At 42.6% G+C, this 14,634-nt stretch overlaps 2 protein-coding genes across 6 annotated transcripts in view; both read right to left on the bottom strand.

Moving 5' to 3' along the window:
• Positions 1–14,634, bottom strand: part of pdlim7 (PDZ and LIM domain 7) — a 33,247-nt gene continuing 18,613 nt past the window's right edge. For 4 of the 5 annotated variants that reach the window (XM_084942686.1, XM_084942663.1, XM_084942668.1 and 1 more), the window contains 6 exons: positions 5,192–5,244; positions 4,743–4,986; positions 4,092–4,272; positions 3,880–4,000; positions 1,386–1,501; positions 1–1,045 (listed from right to left, as the gene is read on the bottom strand). In XM_084942686.1, coding sequence (XP_084798812.1) covers positions 959–1,045; positions 1,386–1,501; positions 3,880–4,000; positions 4,092–4,272; positions 4,743–4,986; positions 5,192–5,244 — 802 coding nt within the window. In that variant the 3' untranslated portion in view covers positions 1–958. Of the gene's footprint in view, positions 1,046–1,385; positions 1,502–3,879; positions 4,001–4,091; positions 4,273–4,742; positions 4,987–5,191; positions 5,245–13,147; positions 13,165–14,634 lie in introns of all 5 variants that reach the window. The other variant, XM_084942696.1, reaches the window with a different exon arrangement.
• On the bottom strand, positions 9,395–12,598 carry LOC146392168 (uncharacterized). The gene is made up of 3 exons (XM_084942732.1): positions 11,961–12,598; positions 11,531–11,567; positions 9,395–10,049 (listed from the first exon to the last, which is right to left on the bottom strand). Exons 1-3 carry the CDS (start codon positions 12,307–12,309, stop codon positions 9,953–9,955), a joined length of 483 nt encoding a protein of 160 aa, XP_084798858.1. The 5' UTR covers positions 12,310–12,598; the 3' UTR covers positions 9,395–9,952.

Genomic DNA, 14,634 nt, shown 5'->3' with positions numbered 1-14,634 from the left:
TGGAATTACTAAATAATTTTATTTGAAACTTTCAGCTGCAATAAAAACAACACTTACAGGCCACTTCTGAAGCAATATAAATACAGATTCAGTGATGTGAAAGTACTCTAAGGAATAATATCACAGTAACATGGGGAACACTTAAAGACTTACTTTGTCTCATTTAAAAAAAAAAAAAAAAAAAAAAGTCAAATCAAAGGAAAAGTTAAAAATCAATCTCCATCACCCGCGTGTATGACGATTAAAAATGGGTTAATTACTACATCATTCTAAATGACTCTTCAAGCTGGAGTATGCGCTCTGACTTGCCAGAGTCAAAGTAATAAGTAGTTAGTGATTCTGTGGAGGAGATCCAGTCAAGCAGAAATGGACACCTCCTTTTCTGCTCGACTGGCCCCCCATTACATTAAAGGGCGCTGCAGTGAGAGCCGATGAGTGGGCTGGGGTCCTGTATGGGGCCAGCACTTCACTACACTTAGTGCAAGAGAATTGCTTGATCATTACTGCAATATGAGAGATTATTAGAGGCTCAATGACTCCTTCAAGTTGGTGACTTGAATTAACAAGGACGAGGAGAACAGAGGCGGGAGATTACTCCGCTAACAGCTACAAATCGACGTGGCCTGCGGTGACATTTTTTTTCATGACCTAAAAACAACTTTGAAGTCAAAAAGTTACCGATGGCGTGACATAATTCCTCGTCTCCTTCCAGTTATGCAACACAGCATTTGGCATTAGAGGCAGTGCCATCAGAAGTCTCCTAACAGCAGAGTAAAGTGACGGTACGTGCAGCCAGCATTAAGCCTCGAGAACAAAAACAAAGTCTGCAGCACAGAGAGAAAGGACTTAGTTTAACAAGGTGTGTGGCAAGAAGGGATGTGGTGCGTCTACGGAAGTGTCAGGGGGTAAAGAGAAGGGAGAGAGAGCAGTGCTCCTTCTGAAGATGCGCCTCGCTCTCTCACACTGGAGCAAAAGCATGGCCTTTGCACAGGGGCTTATCCTTCTTCGAGTAGAACGTCTTCCCCTCCAGGTTGATTTGGCAGAGCTTTAAAGATGAAAGGAGACACACAGAGTGAGAGAGACGGATTGGGAAACGAGGGCAGAGTAGATATCAGACTTCAACACTGCTGATGTGAATTTACACAGTTTCTAGTGGCCAGAGCAAGCTTTACTTGACTGCATTTGCTTTCAGTTTTCTTCACAGAATGAGAGAGATATATAGAGAGTGATAGACTGCAGGTGACAGGCTGAGAGAGAGAGGGAGAAAGCTTGAGGTCCAGACATGGAGGCAAATTTTTTTCTCCAGGTGCCATTGTACTGGGACAGCTGCGAGATACAGGGGCAAAGAGAGCCCACAAGAAGCTATATCCATCAAAATGACTTACAGCACAGACGAAGCACGTATCGTGCCAGCTGTAGCCCAAGGCCTCCAGAAACCGATCCCCGGCATCAATCTTGAAGTCACAGCCATGGCATTTGGTGCCAAACATCTTCTCATAGTCTGGGGGGGGGGGGGGAGAGTGGCGAGCAGAAGAAATGTAAGATAAGGTGAATATAACATTACATTTTTAACTCAAAAGAGCTTTTATCGTTGCCCGCATCAGGCCAAGGAATCGCCCCGGCCTCCGCAATCGCCGTTTGTAAACATCGCTTAACCTTTACGGCATCCGTAGAGACTGAAATCCTTTTCCACATCTTTCATCTTTAAAAGAAGAAGTGGAGGCTGTTTGCCGCTCCGAGATGAGCAATCCTCACTACACGCTACACGCAACCACTTAAGGGACTGAACGGTGTAAAATAAAGACGTATAGAGCTGCTTTGATGCCAAATGCCGGCTCCTCTTCTTATTGGCCATTTGATATCTATACTGTTTGTGTTATTGTGTCCACCCACTGTACATTAGTGCCTTTCCAGAGTGTAGGGGTGGGATTAGGATGAGGTGGAAATTGCTCCAGATACTTGACTGGATTTGCCAGTCTCTTTCATCACAAGGACTCTGGGGGGGGGGGGAAGTGTCAGGTTATAATGCTGCTTCTCAAGAGTGAGTGGGTGAGAGCTGTACAATCCCTGAAAGATGCTGAGGCAGCAGAATGTTTATCAGAGCTGAAGGCATTATTCAGAATATGAGTACCCAGGTTCTGGCTTCGCCTCTGATAAAGCAGCAATCCACGTCAGATGCCCCGCTAAGTCATTTATATCATAATAGAAGAGCACGCACCATTCATAAAACCCAATAGAGGTATGTATGAAGTAAACTGGAGCTAAATAGATTACAGCAGATGAAAACGTCACACTTTATGATTGACTGCGGCATGTGCCAGGAGACTCTCAATGTAGGTTTCTGCCAAACCCCACAGCAATACTACAATGTTTGTAAAAATCAAACTATTTCTGACACGTTTTGTCAAAGAAAATAATCAAAATTATTTCAGACAGACTGGAGAGGATGCACTGTAGAGAGGAAACAATTTTATCACAAAATGCACGCTACACCTGATTCATGCACTGGCTGAATTTAAAGATTTTGTACCCCGACGTCTATGACGTGGGCCGAGCTGTAGCATCCATTTAAAACGTGCTTTGTGGGTGTCAGCTTGCTCTGTCTCATCTGTGGACTTGAGGCCAGTGCAGATTTATAATCGGGCTCGATCCACGTGTGAAGTCGCGGGGCGTCTTACATGAGTCGAGATGTTCTCAGTCAGTACTGGAACTAATCGATCTGCACACTCGGATTTTCAGCACGCTCAGGCAAATGCTATCTGGCTTGGACTCGGGTTTAGAATTAAACTTTTTATTAAAGCACAGGTTTCTGTGGGCGCTTCCATCTGCTCAGCAGATCTGACTACTGTCATTGTTGCAGTTATTAGTAGTAGTAGTATTTGAAACTGTTCCTTAGAACGACATAAATGCGACTGCTTTTATTTCCAGCAGAGGATTTTTCACCATGGTGACACCTTTATCTTTTGTGAAGCCTTCAGTGTTGTATTGTTTGAATGAATGAACAGAGTCCTTGAGAGAAAACACAGTCGAACACATTTGGTCATGACTGAGGTCTTTATTATAAGTAAACAATCCTTTTCTCACCAGACACGCGAGTCTGGAACCAAACTGTCCTAAAGAGTGATGAAATCGTAAAAGAAAGGCGGACATTTACCATCTTTTGGAGCACAGTTGAAGCACAGACTGCATGTTATGGTTTTTGGATCAGACTCAAACTCAGGATACTGCACGCTCGTATGGTAGCGACTTGTTAATGGTGAAATAGTGATGCCCTAAAGCTTGCCCTGCTTTATCGTCTATTTTACTCTAAATGGAACCATAATTTACAAAGTGAACACCGAGCTGTATTAAATAAGACTTGAATCTAGCAATTCAGAAGAAAAACTCATTAGGAAAGTGGTTACAGAGTTCATTAATCAAGACAGAAGTACACTCATTTTTTTCATGCACTTCTACAGAAACTGACTTCTTTGTCAAGCTGAGAGACATCGCCCCCTGCTGGCCTATAGGGAAAATGGATGTGTAAAATCACACTAGCTTCAATTTGAATTCAGCTTTTTATACTAGGTGTGAGTTCATCCCATATTTTACACAACAGAGGACATCCCAGCCATCACTACCAAGCAGAATAGTTGTATGTATCCTCCTCTGGCCCTTGGAAGACAATCAACTGTGTCACAGCATTGGTGTTGTTTCATGTAGGATGTGAAGCAGTAGCATCAGTTTGTGAATGTGGCTCCAAAAAGAGCCGTTTCGGTCTTTGTTTTTTGTACCTTTTCCAACTCTTACACAATAAATTGCACCATTTGCATTTAGATTGCCCAGGTATGCAATATAGGAAGTATAGTACGTGTGGACTGCAATGGTTCAGTTACTCACCTCTCTCACAGTAGGGTTCACCCTCCTCCATGTAAAAGGCTTGATTCCTGATAGGATTCTTGCAGGCTGCACACTTGAAACACTGAACATGATAAGTCATCTTCAGTGCATGCATGATTTCCTGATGGGGGGAAAAAAGAAAAAGGTTAACTTTTTTTAAAAAACTTTGAAACAGCTGTTTTGATTTTGCTGGATACGACAGAAGCCCGTACCCCTATAATCTTCTTTTTGCACTTGGCACAGTTCGGAGCGTATCGGTTATCGTGGCACTTGGTACAATAGACAGCTCCCCTTTCTTCAAAGAAGCCCCCCTCCTCCAGGACCGCCTTACACTGCGAGCATGTAAACTCTTCCGGGTGCCAAGACCGTCCCAGTGCCACCAGGTACCGTCCCCTGGAGAAAAGAAAAAAAAAAAAAAAAAAAAAAAAGACTCTTAGTAACACATAAATAGGGATTTTTTTTAAAATATAAATTGGCTAAATAATCCAAAGCTTCAACAGAGGAGTGAAAAAAGATCCAAAGGCACTCAGCAAAAATACACTAGACTGTGTGAAATGTGAGCAAACGCTAAAGACAAATTTGAGGTTTTCCAGAATTTGAATTTGAGTCTTCACTCAAAAATTAATGAATAAAAGCTCTTTGTTTGCAATGGTGACCAGAATATCAACCAGTTTCTTTGTTATTCTGAGTGATAACAAGATGTCTCCACACTCTGTGAAATATGCTGACTGGCTTAATTTGCTGCAGACAGGCAGTGTGTCGTGAATATTAAGAGTCTTAAATTGTCATCTCTAACAGGAGCAAACACAGAGCGCCTCGCTCGAGTTAAAAAGAATCTGTGTGTAGTGGCGGTGCAGCCTCACCTGATGATTTTGTTGCAGGCACCACATATGGGGGTCCTCCCGCTGTCTTCCGGCGCCTGCTGTGCAGCCTGCAGGATGGAACTGCGGCTCTGCATAGGCGTGGGCTGGGCTGGCTTCTGGTGCTGGGTCACGACGGTGCTGACCTTGTCTGGGCGAAAGCGGTCGGCAAAATTGGGGTCCGAGACCCACGGCGGTCGGCAGGAAGGAGCAGAACTCTTTGGTGCGGCGGCAGCACTTGTCGATTCTGCACACCACAAAAAAAATTAAATAAAAAAAAAAAAAAAAAAATCCCATAACAATCCACCCTTCAAACAGATGTCTGTGGTGACAGCTTTGAGTGTCGCGTTGTTGCTGCTGTATTGACACTTAAGACGTAGAATCTATTAGCACAGCCTCTCCCGGAGGCTGCTGGGGCTCTTTTTAACGCATCAGCAGGAGAAGAAACTCACCATCTGGTTTATTTGCTGCTTGGGCCGTGGCAGGTGAGGGAGCTGGCTCAAGGCTGTGGGGAGAAAATGACTAATTAGAAAAGGTAGACACGCGCGCGCGCGCGCACACACACACACACACACACACACACACACACCTCCGTAACTATAGTTACTTCTCAATGGATGCCATGTTTGGATATCTCCTGCCATGGCTGAGCTGTCACCATTATGCTGTGCCACGGATTACCTTGTGTGCGAATGATTCGAAGCATCATTATTAATATTAATTGGGATTAACAGGGTAGCGTGGTGCCCCCACCTGTTGTGATCACACATTCTGATTCAGTGTATTAGATTTAACTGAAAGCAGCACAATAATTGAAATTTCTCCAGTATCAAAGAACAACAGTGAGCAGTTTCTATCATGACTCAAAAATCAATCAAGCCGAACATGATTTCAGCGTCATCGCCCTGCTGTTCAAGAGCCGCAGCCTCTCATGAGAGCATAAGAAACACCAACATCTCCTCAGGCCGACTGACGTCGCTCAAAGTTAGGCAAAAGTTAGACGACTGGAAACTCAGTCGCTTTCAGATTTGGGTGTGGAAGAGTTTCGCTTAGAGCTTGCATGTGCAGGAGTGTTGAAATAAAGCGTTTTCTACATTTCAAAGATCTGTTACCCGCAGCAAGCGTCACTATATTCAGAAAAAGCTTCAAATCTTGACGGAAGACAGAAAAACAACTTCTGAGCCAAGACAGTGAGCTCTGGAGACTTTTATCTTGAGAAAAAGAACCGGGCGGAGATTGTAACAGCACCTTAGGCATCTATCGTGTTTACATCATCAACTGTGCCATCTAAAACACGCTAGTGAAAGGAGATGAAATCCCCTTTCATTAGCGTAAAGAAAATGAAAGAGATTGTGAAATCAATTACCCTACACCAACCTCATCCCATAGTTGTGCCTTTATCAGGTTAAGTCTGTATATGAAAGAATGTTATTTATGTCGCCAAACATAAATACACGAGAAAAAAAACTGTAGCTACAGAGGCAGACGTTACAGCTGGGAGCAATCTAGCCATCTGCTATTTCTGGAATAATAAAGAACATTAAATCCCTTTGCAATACCAAGAATCTGGCTTATAGGACTAGTGACAGTAAGAAAGCTAAATCTTTCTAAATTAAGGATCGCAAGACCTCCTACCATGAGATTTTTGCAAAGAACCCGCAGAAAGAAAGAAAAATGTGTAAGAGGAAGTCAGAAGGCTGGATGAGCAGGATGTGTGCTGATGGAGTCAAACAAAGGACAGAGGCTGTTTCTGCCCGTGTGTGACTCACAGACCCTGGGTCAGCTGCCCTCCACTCCACAGACACACTGACAAGCCTCACATCTGGGACCTCACCTAACAACTGACAAAACAAACTCCCATTCAACACCGCTGCCCCGGCTACATTCCCTTGCCAGGCTGCCCGTACGTGTTGAAAGGCCGATGGCTCGGCTGTCTCGCAACCATGAGGTTTCTTTCTTCTCTCTGCTGCACCTCACTGTGATGAATGTTGCAGGTGCAAATTGCGCTACACCTCTATGTCGGCTTCTTCCCACCTGGAGCAGCCTAGATTGTGTTATCCTTGACATTTTCCCTGCTTTCAAACCCCCTCCTCCCTGCTCAGCAAGAGGCTTGATATGATGCAGGTGCACATTTTCTCTATCAGAGGCTGTGCAGACGGGATTTTTTATTTATTTATTTAGCTTTTGACTGGAGCATTTCCTTTCACTTTTCTTGTTCATCCTTTGCAGCTCTGATTTTAGATTCATCTGTACCGGTTTCTCTTTTTTTCTCCCCCCTTTTTGGGTATCCACTCCTGTGGGATGCATCAACCTGAGCAATGAGGAAAGCAGAGAACTTTGCTGGCAGCTCAGCATCCGGCAAAGGAAATAGCAGGTTTTGATTTTTCATGGAGCAACAAGCCCCTGACATGTGTTACCCCTCCACCCAGTGAGGTGGTAAAGGTGATGCAGCTCTGCGAGAAGTCGAATGTGACTAAAAACCATGTGCGACAGTGGTGGCACATGCCTAGAAGGGCTGAATGAGAAGCCTCATTCCTATTGGCTCTTCACATCTAACCTTTGCACAAAGCTTTCTTCAGTATCTTCCTGCTTACTGTTATTTCTACAGATGTAAAGTAATATTTTTACACATTGATTTTTTTCCCCCTCTGCAATCCTCTCTTACAGTTGAAATTTCTCTACAAGTTGATGCTTGACTCGATTAACTTGTCTAATTTAGCACATTGGTCTGGGTACATTCCTACTCTAGCTAGTTTTCCACTAATTTTTCTTAGTCACTTAGTAATACCTCCAACTTCACTATACATTAAAACACATTTGTCAGCCATTTCATTAGATACACCTGCTTCTCTTTAATATAGATAACTAACCAGCCAATCACATGGAAGCACCAGAATGTATTTAGCCTTGTAGACATGGTCAGGATGACCCGCTGAAGTTCAAACTGAGCATTGGAAAGAGAAAGAAAGGCAATTTAGGTTTCTTTGAATTCATCATGGTAGTTTGTGCTAGACAGCACAGTCTGAGTATTTCAGATCTACCAGAATTTCCCACAAAACCATCTCTGAGGTTTACAGAAGATGGTCTGAAAGATAAAATATCCAGTAAGCAGCAGTTCTCTGCATCAAAAATGTTTTGTTGAAGGCAACAAGCAACTTAAACCGGCACTTTTACAAAAGTATGCACGTGTCACCAAAAATTGGAAACAAAAGACCGGTAAAATGTTGCCAGGACTGATCAGTCTCTGACTATGCTGCGACATTCGGATGGTAGGTTCAGAACAACATGAAAACATGGATCCATCCAGTCTTGTATCAATGCTTCAGCCGGGTGGTGGCATAACAGTGTGGAGGACATTTTTTTTTTTTTTTAGAGGCCTTTAGCACAGCCTACCTGATTGTTGCTGACCACGTCCTGTATGAACAAACTGTGTTCATCTTCTGATGGTTCATATCATCTCAAACTGCTTTCTCCTTGTACTCACACGGCCAGATCACCTGATCTCCAGATCTCAAACCAACAGAGCACCTTCGAGGTGCGATGAAACAGGAGATTCACGTCATAGATTTGCAGCCAAAAGAAAAATCTGCAGCAACTGTGTGATGCTGTCATGTCAGTATGGACCAAGATTTCCCAGGAATGTTTCCAGCACCTTGTTGAGTCTATAAGCACAAAGAATTAAGGATCTGAAGGAAAACACTGGGTCCAATCAGGTACAAGGAAGGCATTTCCAGTGAGTGTGCTACAAGCTCATTACATAAATCTGCTCTCCTCACTACTGGTGCATTTGTTAAACGAATTATTTGCCAAATTATAAAAACTCTGTCAGTATGTGCTAATAATTTATCTTCGTCTTCCACCTGGGTCTGTGCGCCTCAGACCAATCAAGCTGAATTTCGATGTTTATGGACCAGTGTTGGTTAACCAACCCTTTACATGACATGAGATTTGTTTGGACAGCACGAGAAACAAAGTATAAGCATGAGTCAGATGTGTGAGAGTGAGCACAGCTAAAGGGTTTAAAGCTGTATCCTCAAGCTCTAAATCATCTCATCTGTGGACATTTTTAAATGGGATTTATAGACGTCCTTCACTATGGATGTTATGGATTTTAAACATCCAGAAACATTACTTCAAGAAATACTACTGATGAAAAGTCATTACCTACCAAACCTATTTGTTTTAGTCTGGTGTCAAAACCTATAGCGCTTCAGGATTACATTTTTTTTTTTTTCGCATTTCAGGAAAATGCAAATAACTCGAGACAGACTTTCCTCACTGTTCATCTCAGCACTTTATAAATGAGTATGCACATTTGTTGGGTTTTTTTATGCCCGAATGCACAACAATTTTCTCTCAGGGGCAATAAAAGTAAACCTTGAACCTGGCTCTTTAAGACATCCCATTAATTCCAACCTGCATAAATACTGAATAAAGCCTCGCTTCTATATAATCACTTTTTGTCCAGCACACTGTAAGTAAAGCAATTGTGACTTAGCAGCAGGGGAAAAAAGGAAAGAACTGTTAGAGAGATATGCCCTTGTAAGCTTAAAGTAAACAAGAAAAGAAACACAGAAGGACAGAACAAGAGTTGCTTTTTTTTCCAGATGTTTTATATTTTATATATTTTTGATGACAGCAGGAAAAAAAAAAAAAAAAAAAAAAAGTACAGTTTTTTTTTCTTTAAATTGTGCGAGAAGCCTATTAGAAGAGGGGATCAAAACTGAGAACTCTAAAAGATGAAAACTCAATAAACGTAAACAGGCAGCAAAAGAGACAGACAGATCAAAAGGAGGGTCTGAACTTCACAATCAAAGAAGAAAGAACAGTGCTTCCCACCGCCGAGACCCCCTCCCCACCTTTCCACCAGTTTACTCCAAGTAACACAGTGTGAAATGGAAAATAGGGCTACAGACACAATGGTCCACAGTGTTGTCAACAATCATCAAGTCAGAATTTCAGAGGGAGATCTTACGCTTAGGCTCAGTATGCAAGGTTCCACTTTTGTCATCTAGGATACGTTTCTTATATTTTTGCTTTTCTTCGCTTCCCCAAATTTCTTTGTCAGTCCATCTGCATCTAAGGAGGTGAATTTGTTAACTGCCAGAAGACAGTCCACTATCTTCGTCGTCTTTATCACGTAGTCGTTGCAGTGTAGCTATCGCTAGCCGGCTCTGGCTGGGCTCTGCGTCCCAGGGCGTCTAGGATGTCGCTCAGGATTTAATATTGAGGGCGCGAGCAGACCTGTCGTGGTGCCAATCCCTCAGACGGGCATAGCGGGGACTCTGAATCTCAGTGAGGAACTTTTCCCTGACCGCAGGCAAAAACAGATATGAAAGAGAGATAGACAGGAAGGAAACAGATCGCAGGGGAGAGAATAAATGAGGTGAGAGGGATGGAGCAGAAAAGGGAGTAAAAGTGCACAAAGTGAAAAGTTGAAGAAGAAAAAAAGCAGAGGGATGTAGTAGTAACATTTATGACATTTAGTACTCTTAAATATAACGATTAGAAAAGTATGGAAACAGAAGGAACCTGCTAATCTCCTAATTAAAATAAAAGGGGACTTTTGAGGAACATAGCATACTGCTGCTGCATGCACCAAGGTAATTGGTCGATGGCTCCAGAAATTAAAATACTATCAAATGTTCCCATCTGCATTTTAGCAACACAGCAAAAAAGTTAATATGTTATGCTACTGAGCAGACTCAAAACAACAACAAAACCACACTATGAACAAAAACACACCACGCATTCTGATGTTCAAAGCAGCAAAGTTATGGTTGCTATATCTGTACAACACCACCATGGATCGTACAGTCAGGATGTGCAGACTTTTAGCTTTAATTCAACGAGTTTAACATACACTGATCAGAAACATTTTTTTCATTATTAATTAGTGCTGTCGCGTTAATCTCGTTAAAATGACGTTAACGCCATAACCGCAAATCTCCGTTAGCAAGTTAGCGGGAATCGCCCCGTGAGTGGGGCTTGACGGTGCTAACGCGTTAACGAGCTAACCGCGCTAACGAGCTAACTGCGCTAACCCGTTGACACCTGGCTAACGGAGATTTGCGGCGTTAATGCGGTTGTGACGTTAACATCATTTTAACGAGATTAACGCTAAAATCACTAATATAAATATAGTGTCTCAGTACCATCCCTTTACAGGCCCAAAGGTATGTGTACAAATTGGGAAGCATCATTTTTAAGGCAGGATCTGGAAACCATAAACATCCCCGAATGCCACATTTCCGCCTTTGAGATGCTTTTCTGGGCCTTTACTGGAACTGCCTTCAGTCGCTGCAGCTTTGTGGGGTTTTCTACTTTTAGTTTTGTCTACAGTAAGAGAGCAGCATGTTTAGCCGAGGTCAGGTGACCTAACTTAGCCATTCATGAACAGTTATGCAGCATTTGACTGAATCTCAGCAGAAAACACAGCTCTGCGCACATAAATTGTATCCTGCTACTTTCTAATGAGTGAACTCACATTTATAATGATGATCCCATCGCACTGTAAACATTGCAAAAAGTCTAATTATTGAATGATCAGTGTAATAATTCTGTTAAACCAGTTTAAGTTGATCTTCAGGTCTACACTTAAATCAGATCCGTCTTGTTTTTATTCATTGTGGTGGTACACAGAGGCAGAGCTGCACGATTTAAACTACACTGACGGGAGAGGTTTTTTGTTCCTTTTCTTTTTTCAAAGTAACTGCCAAGCTGAGGCTTCCACATATGCAAGTGTACAAACACAAACACGTGACTGGTCACATTAATGACAATCCGTTTACCTGGACCTCTTCATGTTTTCATCATCTGGGTCCTGCACTGAGAGATCCAGGAGAGACACACATCAGAATGCCTCACTAATACAAATGTTGACACACACCTCAGAATAAGTAATGATATTCCTTATATTTAGCTATGCAGTTTCTTCCTTTGTCAGACTGGTTACAGTCAGGGTAAAACAAAACATGAAAACATGTCAGTGAAAACACCAGCCACCTCTCTTCAGCTGAAAAATGAAGAAACCCCTCATCCACCTTTTCCGTGTCACTCATTCTTGCTGTCACACTCCGTCCCAGAGATCAAATCACATCAACCGTTTAGTAACAGCCCCCCCATCCTACACCTTATCTTGACTAACAGAGAGGCCCACCCCTCAAACCCATTACTGTCTGCTGTAACAGTCCATCACTTCTGTCTTAGGCCCTGACTTACTGAAGTCGGTGCCTGTGAGCTGAGCCAGGATGCGGAAGGAACGAGACTGGGTGGTGCCAGTGCGGGGCTGCCAGTCCTCAGTGTCCTCAATCAGCCTCTTCTTGCTGCGGTCGTTGGGAATAAAACAGGGGATGCTCTCCAACCTGAGGCCGTGCCTGCCGCGCACACACACACCCAACAGCAGCAGCAGGAGCAGGAGCACACAGCAGGTGTGGTTAACACAATCACATCCAGGGACTACCCACTCACACAAACGCATGGAGGAACGCTTAGTATCAGAGTCACGCAATAACAGCACTAATGGACACCCATTACTAAGATTTCTCATGGGGACACGGCAGAGGCTCATAAACGGAAGATACTCATAACTGTCATTAGAATCAGCGCAAGAAAAGCCACTTCACTTCAGTACCTGGCTTTATGTGAAGAGGAAAAAAAGAAAAAAGCTAAAGGGAGAGGCATTTATTTTTCATAAACAACTTAATCACTCAAATGAAATGCTTTTTAAGCTGCTCATTTTAAGCACAGCTGTAGGTCAACTGCAGCATGCGTTCGTAAACAAGCAAGAGAAATATCAAAAGACACAGTCATTAATGAACTGCCATCCTCGCTCTGTAAACACAGTCACTCAGTCTAACAAAAGGGCATCAGCATTTTCTCTCTTTTACATAAACGGCTTGGCCAGATTAGCCTACAAAGCCAACCGCACAGCCACCATGCAGCTGGCCCCTTACTTGGACTGTTGGTAGATATCATCATAGTAAGTTGCTTCACCCCTGTGGATTAGACCAAAGAGCACGTAAACACTAGGCTCGTGAAGTTACCATAGGAACGAGAAGATGGAAGGCGATATTTGACAATATTTCTTATTTTGCACAGACTGCAATCTAATAAGAAATAGTTTAACTGTGAAGTAGGAGATAAACTGCAACTTCATTCTCCTTTTTGGGGTCTCTGACTTTAAGGCTAATTAAAAATGTGCACAATATTAGTCTCGCATTCTTCTTTTAAATTAAGTTATTCTAATACAATAGTTTTGTGAAGTCACACCCAGTAAAGACATGCAACCGAACTACTATCAGGCTGTGCACAGCTTTGTTATGAGACTAAGTGTGAATGCCAATTTATAAAAGTGTACATACACACACTTGACTGCAAATGAAAACAAAAAAAAGAAACATACTAACTTGTAATGAGCTTCCATCTGTGGAGTTAAAAGAAGAAAAGAGTGAGAAAAAGGTTAGGGTTAAGATTTCAGGGGGAGGAGAAACTGAGCACGTCAATACACGACAAAGGTTTCACACAACAGACGATCAAAAACATTGCAAAATGCAGAAACCATGCGAGAGGTGTGTAGAGACATGCTGCTATTGTCAGCAGGCTCTGTGAGAGGAGGAAGAAGGACGGCATTGTTTGACTGTCAAATCATCCATTGTCACCCTGACCCAAAAGGACTCAGCAGACTGGCACAAAACATTTGCTTTTCTGCTCCTCTCATCCCCGTACACAAACGCCTCACAGAGGTACGTACACGGCTGTAGCCTTTTGAAAGGAAAATTAAACCTGATTTCTGTGCCATTGGGCTTCATTCACAGGCAACAGGAGCACAAGAGGGATCTGCTCATCATAAATGCTACAGCAGTGACGTATTACTGGTAACTCTGTCCAAACAACACAACGCTAAACCTGTTCTAACACGTTGGGCTTAGACAGCTTTTTGGATCCAACTATTAACTGTGGAGAATCAAAGAATAGATGACGTCCTCACCAGATTAACCTGGTGGTTTTGATTTCGCTCAACTCTTTTCAAACATGACAAGAAGAATTAGCGTTGCAGAGTAACAAGAAAAGTTGATTTTACAAAGAAGAAGAAAAGCAGAGCAGGAAAAGTTTGGGAACCCAACAGAATGTATGAGGCTAAATACAGCAACAGACCACATCTCACCAGCGGCTGGAGACAGAGCGCTGCCATGACCCAAATTAAAAGGAACTGGACCGGCCTATCCTTATAGACCATTTCATGCCAAACTTATACTTTCCGGATCATTTAAAACACATTTCTTGCAGGAATACTTGGAAAAAAAAAAATATTAAAAACTCAGCGGGTTAAAGGAAAAAAAAAAAAAAAAAAGCAATGAACATTTCAAGGTCGAAGGCTCACTTTTACAGCAAACTACATCAAATTGTTTCTGGGAATCTGCGTCTCAGGCGGTACAGCAGATTATCCCGTAAATGCAGAGGCCGGCGTTCATTCCCCGGCTATTCCACGTACCGAAGTGTCCTTGAGCAGGACTCAGTGACAGCTCGATCAGCATTAGCGTGTGAGATTTGTGCATCAGAATCATAATGTCAAGCGCCACACTGCATCTGTCAAACATTACATATTTCATTCTGCTAACTGTAGATGCAAGAGACGAGTAATAATCACGCCCGATCAATAACCCATCTGCTGAAATGGAAAATCTGTTATAAGAAAGAAATGATTTTGCAAGAAATATTTCGCATCTTCTTTTCAGTTCCCACTATTAAAAACAACATCAGTGCTTTTCTCTCCCACACATTACACCGACTTGCAATCATTTCCTAAAGACTCACCTCCACTGTCGCTTACTCATTTTAATCTATACTGGAATCCAGCCTTAAACAAAGTCTTTGTATAAATCTTAAAGATTTA

Source organism: Perissodus microlepis, chromosome 2, assembly GCF_051167445.1.
Source record: "Perissodus microlepis isolate ML-2025 ecotype Zambia chromosome 2, ASM5116744v1, whole genome shotgun sequence".
Taxonomy (NCBI): domain Eukaryota; kingdom Metazoa; phylum Chordata; class Actinopteri; order Cichliformes; family Cichlidae; genus Perissodus; species Perissodus microlepis.
Note: the sequence above shows the minus strand (reverse complement) of the source record. Positions and strands in the feature narration are given on the sequence as shown.

Excerpts from the sequence above, each read along its gene's own strand:
- LOC146392168 (XM_084942732.1), bottom strand. The coding sequence starts at position 12,309 with ATGAGCCTCTGCCGTGTCCCCATGAGAAATCTTAGTAATGGGTGTCCA. Across the intron at positions 11,568-11,960 it reads GCTCACAGGCACCGACTTCA|TGCAGGACCCAGATGATGAA; the intron begins GTAAGTCAGGGC and ends TGGATCTCTCAG. Across the intron at positions 10,050-11,530 it reads GAAAACATGAAGAGGTCCAG|GGAAAAGTTCCTCACTGAGA; the intron begins GTAAACGGATTG and ends GCCTGCGGTCAG.